The sequence below is a fragment of the Coptis chinensis genome, chromosome 8 (genome assembly GCF_015680905.1).
Source record: "Coptis chinensis isolate HL-2020 chromosome 8, ASM1568090v1, whole genome shotgun sequence".
In the NCBI taxonomy this organism is placed as follows: domain Eukaryota; kingdom Viridiplantae; phylum Streptophyta; class Magnoliopsida; order Ranunculales; family Ranunculaceae; genus Coptis; species Coptis chinensis.
The window spans coordinates 28395488-28407927 of NC_141463.1; the positions used below are offsets into that span (position 1 = coordinate 28395488).

Genomic DNA, 12440 nt, shown 5'->3' on the forward strand with positions numbered 1-12440 from the left:
TTAAGTATCCTAAGGGTGTGGTCGAAAATGTGCTGGTAAAAGTTTAGGATTTCTACTATCCAGCTGATTTTGTCATCCTCGATACTGAGAAGTCGCTAACGACTCATCCCGATCATCTTAGGGCGCCCTTTCCGGCAACCGCCAATCGCGCTCATTAATTGCGTGATGGTTCGATGTCCATGTCTTTTGGCCATCTTGTTGTTGAAGTAAATGTTTTAAAACAAAGACACATTTACCCGATTCGCCTATGGATGGAGAGGTTAGCATGATCGAGAGCTTAAACGAGATTATTTTTCAACAACACGCTCCCCGATAATCATATGCCCAAATTTCTTTCCTTTGGAAGTTCAGACTCCAACATTTTCATCCCTACACTAGTCGATACACATATTATGGATGAGGACGAGAGATAGATGACTTTCTCAAAGATATAAAGGACTACCATAGTAATGTGGATATGACCAATCTAGATGAGGAATTCATGAGTTTCTTAGTGCGGTGATGATTCACCCTATCAAGAACTATTTTGCACAACATCCACCTCGACTCCCCTTCCACCTTTTTCAAAGGAATCTCGAGTTTGCACTCGATCCTTTTGTTTCTCATGTGCTTCATAATTTTTAAATCCTCCTAGAAAACAAATACTTGAAATGACAAACCATTTGACACCTTCATTTTTAGACTTGAGACAGGTCCTACCTACACCATGAATGAGTTTTGTGCTAAACCCACATCCTCATTGTTTACATGCTTTCCTTCTACAACTTATCTATATCCACCATATCTTCCACAACCATTCACTTTTCCACACTTATTCACTAGGACACCCTCTCGTTCAAAGATGAAAAAGAAGGTGCATGCTATGTTACGTTATAGGTCTATCCGACTTATTTGTCGGTTCACTAGGTTTAAAGTCATAGGAAATCTTGGTGCTTGATTGTGTTTGGATATGTTTTCTGTGATATTTATTTATGGAATGATCCACAACTATTTCGGTTGTTGATATATGATAAATTGCATGTTCATACATATGTTTAGATAAAATCTCGAGTATCTGACTATAAACGACTCAATTTTGGTGTTTGGTGCATTCCTTTCATTTCCAGATATTAGTGAGTGCACCATTAAGGTAGCCGAGCTCTCCCTATGGAGTGTGTGGATGTAAGTACCGGATCCTAAGTCCACGTTTAACATAATTCACGTTTTCCACTCTTGCATCTTTTCTCGGATTTTTGAGTCATGTTTCTCTATGGGGTGAATTATGTCCTTATTTCTTATTGTTTTTCCTTATAAAAGTAAATATATATATATATATATATATATATATATATATATATATATATATATATATATATATATATATATATATATAAATAATAAACATAGTAATCTAGGACTACAACAAAAGGGGTTTTTTGCAGCGCACTCTTTTGCAACGCCAAAAAATTATTGCTACAAGTCACCAATTGCAACGCCTTTAGGGGATGCTAAAATTTCATCGTGTTATGAGTTTGAATTTATCAATTGCAGCACCTCGTGCATAGCAACTAGTGTAATTAAATTTTTAGAAAAAAAATAAATGCAATTTTTTTATTGGGACTTTATCAATTAGGACGCCACTTTCGCTGCTAATGTTACAGCTTATAATTTACCGCGCCTTCTTCGTTGTTACAAGGGGTATTTGTACCAATCTAAAAGGGGTATTTGGTATATCCTTTATTGTGACTAGAATGGTGTTGCTCTTGGGCATTCTTAAGAGCGGGGTATTTTCATTTTTTGGCGCTCAAACAAAAAACTAAAAATTGAAAAACCCTAAACACTTTCTTTTATCAAACTTTTGCTCCAACCACCAAAGCAACAAAATTGACCACGCTTTATTTCTCTCTCTCTTTTTGCGGTGAGTAAGTTTTTTTTTCTATCTCTTTTTTCGCTTGAGAAGCTTCAAATTGTGGGTGTATTGCAATGCCTAATTTTGGTTTTAGGTTTCCTTCAAAGCTTCGACTTTTGGGTTGAGCTTCAAAAAATTTCAGGTTGCCTTAATTATCTTTGGCTCTTAATTTGAATAAGTCAACATACTTTGAGTACACCAAGGATATTTCAAATTCATCCTATCAAACTCCTTTCTACAAAAAAGTTTAAAACTCAATAACTTCCTAAAAACATGAAAAGCAGATCTACCCAGCAGACAGTGAACACCAACATTTCACCAGCATCTCCAACTTCTACAAAGGATGTGTGGTCACAAACCCCTCAATCAAAGAGACCAAAGCCCATGTCATCGTCAGATGCCTCTGCCTCTTCAACCTTCTCTTCTTTCTTTGATTCAGCAGCAGCAGGTGTTGTGGCACCACCACCACCAGAGGCAGCTACAGCAACATCAGCGCCACCACCACCAAGAGGAACTGAAGCCAACTTTTCCCTTCCAGATGCAATCACCTCTGTTATGTACTTGCCCTTGACTTGCGATAGGAGAAACTCAATCTTATCATCATCAACATCAGCCCCAACAGAGGCAAGAATAGTCTTGATGTGATCAGCAGAAGGTTTGTTGTTTCCACCCAACAATGCAAGCAAATATGCGGCGACCACCTTCATTGTCTTTTTTTTTCTCTCCTCTCAAAACAAGCTTTTCTCATTTTTGGCTCTTAATTAATTTATCAGGTTAGATGCTGAAATTTCTACTAGAGGAAAAAGTTTGATACTTTAATTTTTCAGGTTCGTATTCTTCTCATTTGTAATTGTTTGATTGTAGATGGTTTTGATTCTTTCCCAAATGGTGTTGTTTTGATGTTCCTTTGTTTTCCCCCTCTGTTACGATGTTCCTTTGTTTCCCCCTTTTAGTAAAACATAGCTTTTGTTAGTGGAAAATTTGTTATTATGGGCCATTTTACTGGAAAATTTTCCTTGATTAAGTGTTGTCAATTAAAGTAATTAGATCTTACTTCCAAAGTTCTATGTTCCATAGTTGCTACTAAATCTGCTCCTGACTTATACAGCTCAACCTCTTTTCTTTACCATTTTTGCACAGAAGTAGGATTTGAACTTTTTTTTCTTTACCATGTATTGTATACAAACCTTTAAGTTAATAAATACATTAATGGAATGTTTGTGCCATTTGTTTGGTGGAATTTGTTTCACCTTGTTGTAGTTGTAATCAAGTGTTCCCTCACTTCTATGAACTATGAAAAATATCACTAGACCGTGGTCCGGACCTTTGAGTGTGTACTTGTTAATCTTTAGAATAGGAAAAATATCACTAGATTGTGTCTAGACCTTTGAGTGTACTTTTTAATCTTTAGAATAGATAAAATTCAGTCTCGTTGTTCCTTAAATTTTTGTGTGGCTGTACTATAAGTTATGGGTTGATAGTTACATTATGAGATATTCTACTGGGTAAATGTTTGGGTTGATAGTTACATTGCCTTATCGGTAGTTCATTTTGTTACGTGGATGTAGTGGTTGGATTGGTGTTAAAGTTCTAAATTGTACGTAGGTTAGTTTATACTTGACATGGGGTTGGTTGCTTTTATACTAAAGTTCTATGTACGTACAGTAGTTGTAACCTGGAATGTTTTAAACACACAAATGATGTTTGCTTCATTTTAAATGCTAACACATCCAAAGCCAGCACTACTTTAGATCTTCTTTTGGCTAGTCTTAGAACTTGCCTCAACATTTAATTTAGACTATTCGTGTTTTGGTGGTTCCCATGTTGTGTTGCTGTGGACTTTTGGTTTTATGATTTCTTTCCCCATGTTTATGTCAGTAAATAGTTCTGGTAAAAACTAAACTTATAGGTGAGTAGTCCAATCTTCATTTTCTGGTGGTAGAAACTAGTGTTAAACTTATAGCTAGGTGAGTATAAGCCCTAGTCCCAGTTACATTTTCTGATTTGACCTCTTTTTTTTTTTTTTGACTTGACTGAGGAAGAACTGCATAGTTTCTCCAAACCTGATGAGGTAGGTTTGTCTTATTAGTTCTAGTGTGTTTTGCTTTAGTGGACGAGCTCCTAATCCTTATAGAAATTATAGGTGATGATATTCTTCATTGCACGTACATGGAGTACCAGTTACGTATGTTGTGGATGCTCGAGATCCATATAGAGATCAAATGGAGGGCTGCATCAGGCTGATCATGCAGGAACCAAAAGCTAGAGATCCCTATACTGCTTATTCTTATGTTATAAAATATATTTCCATCTCTGTAATGCCTACTCTCTTGTATTTCATAATAAATCAGGTCCTGTACATGGATAGAAATGACTATTACGACGGAGAGTCAACTTCGCTCAATCTCATTCAGGTTCCCATTTCTTTTTACTCACAATTCTACCCTCATTACTTTCTTTCTCACTATGTTTTAATTCACAGTTGTGGAAAAGATTTAGGGGAGATGACAAGCCTCCAGCACATTTAGGCTGTTTTATAGCTTGCCCTGATATATATTTTATTTAATGCTAGATAGGAGATGAGACATTTATAATTGCGGCACTGATGGCAATGCGCCATCCCAAGTCAAACGTACTATCTGGTGCCCTTTCCGCATTAGTTGTGATGATGGTAAGATTTTTGTGGTCTAGGATTCCTTCCACTGATTTGAGAGAATTTCACGTTTAGACTTTTTGTTCTTGTGAAAAAGATACTATCCACTGGACTTGGTATAATTGTGCCAAATTTGATATCAAGGAAACACACAAATAGTGCTGCTACAGGTAACAATTTATCTTTATACTAAAAATAATTTTTCTCTATAGGCTTACTCTTATTAAAATTCCATGTCATTTTAAGCTTCTTGTTGTTGGAGTTTCTTTTACTCATTGGTTCACAAATGTCTCATTCAGTAGACGTGTGTTAGTACTTGTACTGGGTAATGCTTCTGCTGTATATTCTGTAAACTAATTGAGATTAGCATCTTGTAAACTTATGTTAGTTAGTGTCTGGCTGTAAATCAACCAGTATATGTGTTTACTCTGTACCACGTACATGCGTGCTTTTACTACATAATTGTGTATGGGATGTAAATGTATGCAATGTGTTTCTATAAAACACGAGTACGTGAAACTCCAGTCTAGTATGTAATGACACTGGACAAGTTTAGTTCAGCTTTTGGTCTGTGTGTGTAATACCCATCAGTTTTAAGGAAATGGTATGCATGATCATCCACACCCCACTCTTGTTTTACGGGAAACCTTCCCAAGTTGAGTACTTTAGATTTACATGTTTCATGCAAGTACATCAATGTAACTATAATGTTCAAATAATTGCCTTAGTCCTTTGGTGTAAGTATTTCTTGAGACAGGATGGGTAGCCTATGGCTGTTGGCATGTGTACCCATCTTCACTAAATATATTATCTGTTATTTACTTATTTATCTTACCTTGGTTTACACTACAGTTCTTTATGCATTCTTTGGGTTGAGGCTGCTTTATATTGCATGGAGATCAGATTCAAAGGCGTCACAGAAAAAGGAAATGGAAGAAGTAAGTTTTCTTCTATTTTTCTTTCTTTTGCACTTTCATGTATTCGGATGTACTTGTACTTCTGCTTCTGACAAGCTTAAACAAGTATCTCTCTCTTCTTGTCTGTGTTTTTTACTCATTACTTTAATAGTAAGATGGTAGGAACTTCTTAATATTTAGCTGAGGAAGTTAAGATTCTTGATAGTCTTATCCCCTAAGGTTGCAACTGGTAACTGTTAAGGTTTTGAAGGACAAAATTCACCTCTTAGCCCTTGGATGTCAAATTATAATGGATAGTCTGCTACTCTAATCAAGTAACATATTATACTGATACACTAGGTTATAATACCTTTTATCTACCTATATTACTCAATAATTCTATTAGCTACATTAATTGAAGCTACATAATACTTAAGGTTCACTGGAGATGATCTAGTGCTTATGAACTGCCTTATTATTTATTGCAGGTGGAAGAGAAACTAGAGACACAGCAAGGGAAAACAGCTAGCATCTCGTCCTATATAGGTTAAATATGACAACCACCTTTCTCTTGAGCCACCATTATTATACTAGAACAATTAGATATATTACCAGATAAATTGCTTTATTAAAATGCAAAAGGCTGTTGGTGTTAATTGTACTTGTGAAACATTTCATAGGGATTAGCATGTGTTTATTACTATATCTATATGGAGATTCAGTCGAATGATGTGAACCCTTTTGCAATAAAACTAGTGGAATGAGGATTAGTGGCCCTTAGCCTTTTTGGTTTCTTTTGATTCAGGTCCCATAGTTTTTTTATACTTTCATTTTTAAGGAAGTGAATTCTTTGTTTTGGTTTTTTTCATAAGAATTTACAACTTCTATTAAAAAAGCCAACTAAATGACTGTGCTTGCTGTTTATTAAAAAAAAGCTCATAAACTTGATATGTATGGTTTTGTTCTTGCTCATAATGTGTTATTCTTACTTGCTCACTCATCCCGATTAATTGATCATGTGATTATGAAGGCCTTACCTATCACTTTTTGGGATCGTCAAGTTTAGATAGAGGAAAAGAGAACTTCAACTAGAGGTAAGTGGAATTCTTATACATATAAAGGTATGGGCCTTTTTTCAGTAATCCTATAATCTGATATAGTTCATCTATTTGCTGCAACACCAAGTCCATGAGAGATGAATGACTGTATGAAGTTATCAAGAAAATTTTGGACAGTCCTAGGTTTGTAAAAGTGGTGTTTTTGTTTCTAAAGTATTTTGAAGTCTTCTAGAATATAGCTCGATTAATTAATCTTTTCACGTTCGGCAAGTTCTTTTTTATCTTGATAGATCATTTTGTTGTCATTCGGTGTATTGTGTAGGGTATCGATTTTATGAAGGGAAAAACAAGAAGGCCAAAAGAATTGTTTCCCAATTTGATGATTCATGCTCACCTAAAGCTCCTCGTCAAGGTAAAAACTTAAACCCCACTCTCCATTTTCTCAATTTTCAACTCGTCAAGTTACTATAAGGTTTTCTTTTTATGCACCGATTTTATGTAATCATTGTTTATGTCGTCGAGATATGGGAGTAGATAAAAAATGCTCTCTCTTTAAGGGGGGGTCAAGTATTTAATTAATTGCATGAATTTAATTAGTATGATTGTTTTTCTGAATGAATTTAATATTTCTGTATTGGTAATCAATATCAAGTGGATTGTTTGTACCTCTCCACGTGATTTTATCAACTTCCCCTGCTTGTAACAGTTGGATTTGATGAGGTGTAATGACGAGATGAATTGACATAGTAAATAAGACTTATAATCTATAAGCAGGAATTGGGTGGTCCAGTTTAGATATAACTTGTATATTATAGGTGCATAGGTTTGAGTTGGTAAAAAGGGATTCACATGCATTGCTAACTTGAGTGTGTATTAGGTTTATTAATTAATGATGTTTCAATTAAATATATTTATGTGACTTTTTTTCATTCATTGTATCAGATTGGTCAAAACTCGAAAGTAGTAGATTGATGAAGAAACTTCGAGTGGATGTTGCTCAAATCGTCATATTATAGAGCAATTTGTCTAAATTTAATTGATCGTTGTTAAGATTATGTGAGATGATGTTTTTGCAAAACATAATTAAGTGGATTTTTTAAGATCTTTTGTAATGAATGATTTTTGTCAATGAAATACATTTTGTTACGATTTCTAGTGATCGAATTTGTTACAGGATTATTGTTTTCTCTATAAATTGTATTGGTTAAGATTGTACAGGTATATGAATGACATAATTTGCCATGCTAAATGTGTCGCCAATGAAGAGGTGCTTTCATTAGGATTTAATATCGTTAGCAATAGTTTTGGTGTGGCTAAAAGCTATAAACACCCTTTTTGCAACGCTCTAGATGTAGCTGGTGACTTAAACCTTTTGCAATGAACAAAGTGTAGCTAAAAAGTTGCTATTTGCGACGCCTCAAAGCGTAATTAAAGGTACACATTTTGCCACGCTTGATGGTGTTGTTACAAGTTATCTTTTGCAATGCCAGGCGTTGCTAAAAATTTTAAATATTTTTAATATCAATTAAATTTGAAAAATAGAAGTAGCAACGAGGATACAATAGTAGCAATGACAAATGGCGTCACAAAAGACTGGGAGTTTTTGCAACGCCATACATTGCGACGCAATTTATCTTTTGTGACCCACTTTTTAGCAGCGCCTTTGTGACGCCCTGTTTGGCATTGCAATTGGTCTATTGCAACGCTTTTTAGGACTTTTAGCGACAGTATATGGCGCTACGCAGAAAACCCCTTCTGTTGTAGTGGTCTCGGGAATCTGAGTTTAAAAGACCCACTTAAAAAACAAATTTTCTAAACTCTATTGTAAAAAAATTTGTTTGGGGGTGGGGTGTTCGTGTTTCTGTTCTCGAATGTTTGATGTCCCATTATAGTTGCTTAGGCCGTTTAATTGTATTTCGATTCGGGTTGACATAATCTATGAATTTAGAGTTCATTCGTTCGCATAACTTACATTATGCATACACTTCGAGGCGTTTTCCACTATCTTATATGTCATATACGGTCGGAATAGAGTGTTTTATGGATCATTGGATTGGGAATTCTCTCCTGATCATTTCCATATCTCATTCGCAAAAATTGGACCGGTAACGAAGCGGCAATATTAGTTTGAAGTCGCGCTAAAAATCGACAAAATTCGAAAAATTTGAATTGGGCTTGGGCCCAACTAGCGCGCACCTGCGCCCCTTACCTTCACACCAACAGTCGCGATCTTCATCTTCCCAAACCGCCATTAACAATAAAAACAAAGGTTTAAACACTAACATAAAAAACCAATACACCCACGCCAAACATCCAAACCCACTCCAAATCTTCTCAAAACCGTACCACCACCACCTCCACAAATTTAAATCACCAAAAACCACCGAAAAATAAAAAAATAAAAATTCACGCTGCCGCGCCACCACACCACCACCACCATCGTGGGAACAGATGAGGGCTGAGCTAGAAGCTCAGCGCCAGTTCCGAGCCGATATGCTTGCACGCGTCCCACCTCACGGGGATTCTCCTTCTGAGGATACATCATCGAGGCACGAGCGTCGTCGCCAAAAGACGAATGGTGCTGGCCCATCGGGACCTCAGGAGCCATCTCCGAAATGTGCCCTCCGCTACCAAGATCTTGGCGTGTTTAGGGATAGTATAGCTTGATGATTTTTATTTGTAGTTTTATTATTGTTAGTTATTTTAATGTCAGTTTTAATTCGGTAATTTGAATTTTGTAGTGAAATGTACTTTGAATGAAAAATTTAATATAATGCGATTATTTTCATTGTGCGTGGTTGTTTAATATTGATCCCACCTTCCCAAATTGTTTGGGGGTGGTATTATCTATTCCAGCATGATTTTTATATGACCCTCGTTTTTAGAAGTTATTTCGGAGTTAGGGTGAGAATATTGCCGATCTGGGCATATCTATGAATAAATATTGGTTACGATGAAATCTCGATAAGTTAAGTAATTTTATCCTAAATTCAACCTAAAAGATACTAGGGTTGTTTTAGAATCAAGAATATGAGTTGTTTCCATTTCGGGTTTGAAAATTTTAGTATTTCCGGAAATTGCTGTAAAAACTTTTTGGCAACTTCCCGATCCGTTTTAGCAACTTAAAACCTATAAAAACTTCATTCATTCTACACTCACAACCCACACTACACCTAACTTCCATCACTCACCTTTCACTCCCACGTTTCCGGTTGTTCTTCACCATTTTCAAAAATCGGACCTCGGAGCACTCAAGCTTTGATGGAGTCGACACGCTTACTAGCTAGTAGTCTCAAAAAATTTTGCACTGAGCGCACCTGCGCCCAAGGTGAGCGACTCGCGCCCAAACACTGGAACTCGAAAATCATCGAGAGCGCCTCGCTTCAAGTGGAAGCGCACTGCGACCTCAGTAAACACAAAAATTTCCAGTTTTCTGCGGGTTGTTCCCGATCATTTGCAGCTGTTCCAGAGCATCGTTTTGAGATGACATCTCCTACAATAATGCCATAACAGTCTTTCGAAGATTTGTTCCAAAGCACTACTTATGGTGCTTGGTTTCGCGAGGCGATCACATACGTAGGCTGGGAACCGCTTATGGTAAGACCTGCTGAACTTTATTCTCCAACACTAGCATCTTATTTTTACGATAACTGCATGTTCTTTGAGAGACCAGATGGAGAACAAGTGTTCTCCATCAACATTGATGATGAACCAATGGAAATACCAGGTTCTTGCTAGCATTTGTTCTTGGACTTGCTATGCCCGCTGAAATACAAGACCCATGGTGCTATTGGGTAGATAATATGCATGTCTACATTTATGATTTTTTGCATGAGTCGTATGGGGCAGGCATTTTCCGTATCGAGGACCAACGGGAATATAACGTCGCCTTTGGTAGCGTCTTCCTTGCTTTAGCCACGGGACGTATGTGCCATGACCTTCCCAGAACCTTGATGTCCAGTTTAGCTCGAGCCCATAGCATGAGGCATAAGTACCTTCTTATGCCTGTTCTAATTTCCCGTATTATGTTATGTTTCTTTCCTGTTTTTTGTACACGTTTCACGGATTGGATTACGATTAATCGCATCGACCCACCAATAGTACTATTCGATCTTTCCGTGCAATGACTTGGCAAGGGTGGAGGATACAACCTCATCAGGTTGCACCCTACACCCCGTCAGACCAAGTGGCGCTTAATAGGTTAGCAATAATATATGATAAATGGCGGGAAGCCTGGCAAATTATCATGGCATGGCAGGACGCGAAGGAACCTCACTTCTTTATAGAAGAAGAGGATGAGGAGGATGATAAATAAAAGCGGGATATAAGGTCAGTTTTTAATTCCAGTTAGTGTCTGCTTATGTTCCAAGCAATTTTATTCTTGTTAACCCCATAATGGGTGGAACTCTTATAGAGTTGCGTCAGTTTTTTATTTCCTATATTAGTATGTTTTAACCTTGTTTTGCAGATGTTCCAGAATTTCACGCGTTTCCATGGTATTTTTCTACCATCTTTATTTAAATGCTTTGAGGACAAAGCATGTTTCTTGTTTGGGGGGCATAGAAACACGTGTAATTAAGGCATCTACTAGGATATAAATATGTATAATGTGCACTTGTTTTCTAGTTAAAATTTCAAAAATTCAAAAATATAAATAAATAAGTTATGCTATACACTTAGGAATATTAGTATTGTTTTTTTTTCTCTATGCTCTTAACAATCTAGAAGTCTCAATGAAGCTTTTGCATCGAGAATAATTGTTAGAAACTTAGGTTAATATGTAGGTAATAATCTTTGCATCTATCTATAAATATATTACATGAGTATCTATGATTGTTAGCGATAAGTTTCAAATCTAGGCTAGAGTACTTATTCTACAAATCCTGTGAGAATATAGCCTAAAGCCTTATATGAGTGGAACATTTGAGAAATGACACAAGGGAGAAGTAAAATACGGATAGAGAAATCACACGTCCACTTGCTTGATCACTATGTCATACCCTAAGCGAGAATTTAGGCCCTCTTTGGATCGATATAGCCAGAAATTCAAACCTATGAATTATTTTCCGCTAGTCGCCCCTCTGAGCCTTTCTTTAGCCTTTCATAAACCACAAATCCTTTACCCTGTTACAAAACAAAACAAAATAAAAAATTCAACCTACCCAATTTAGATAAGTCTGAGAATGGAATGAGGAAGAAAGAAGAAGAGAAAAAACACATGGTAAACAAAAAGTTAGTTAATTGCTTCAGGAAATAAAGAAAAGAAGTTTCCATCCAAAGAAAAGAAAAATAAAAATAGAAATAAAATAAAAACTCCAAAAAAAATATATAGAATAAAAGGAGTCAAAAGCCAAAGAAAAAGAAAAAGAAAATATATGGCTAAGGATGGAAACAAAGTGTAGAAGAAAAAGTAAATAACAAGGTTTTCTCTAGTTACATAATATAAAGACTCTATTATCTCAGACTTGTCCTTTTTGAATATCCATTTCCTTCCTTCTTAAACCATCTCCTAATCCCCGCAACACCTAATAAAGACCTATAACTCAATTAGGAATAGGTTAGTGTGATAGTAAGTGGTAAATGTGTTTGATCGACCCCGGCTTCCTTGTTGTCATTGAGATTGTAAGGTAAAGTGTGCCCACTACACACCGAGTAAATAAACTTGAGTGGAAAAATCAGAGTGTTGTATCTTGACTATTATTTCGAGAACCTACTTAAGGACGCTATTCCGAGTTTCATAAACGAACCTGCTAGGCATTTCATAATATTACTCATTATATATATGTTTATTGTAGATGATTGATTATTATGCATATATTAGCTTAGGTTTCGACTTGATTACCCTATATGCATTGCTAGTGAGAGGTATAGTTAATTTAGAGCATGAATAAGGAAACAATAGTTTTCTTTCTTAGTCGTTGTAGTATAGATGAAGTTTGTGAGTA

The 12440-nt window shown here is 36.1% G+C and overlaps 1 protein-coding gene and 1 pseudogene across 1 annotated transcript; one reads left to right on the forward strand and one right to left on the reverse strand.

Moving 5' to 3' along the window:
- Positions 1-2071: 2071 nt before the first annotated feature.
- LOC147480927 (large ribosomal subunit protein P2B pseudogene) lies at positions 2072-2616 on the reverse strand (annotated as a pseudogene).
- Positions 2617-4110: 1494 nt separating this feature from the next.
- On the forward strand, positions 4111-6198 carry LOC147480928 (GDT1-like protein 4). The gene is made up of 5 exons (XM_086578784.1): positions 4111-4302; positions 4461-4559; positions 4639-4711; positions 5394-5479; positions 5926-6198. Exons 1-5 carry the CDS (start codon positions 4111-4113, stop codon positions 5986-5988), a joined length of 513 nt encoding a protein of 170 aa, XP_086434910.1. The 3' UTR covers positions 5989-6198.
- The last annotated feature ends 6242 nt before the right edge of the window (positions 6199-12440 follow it).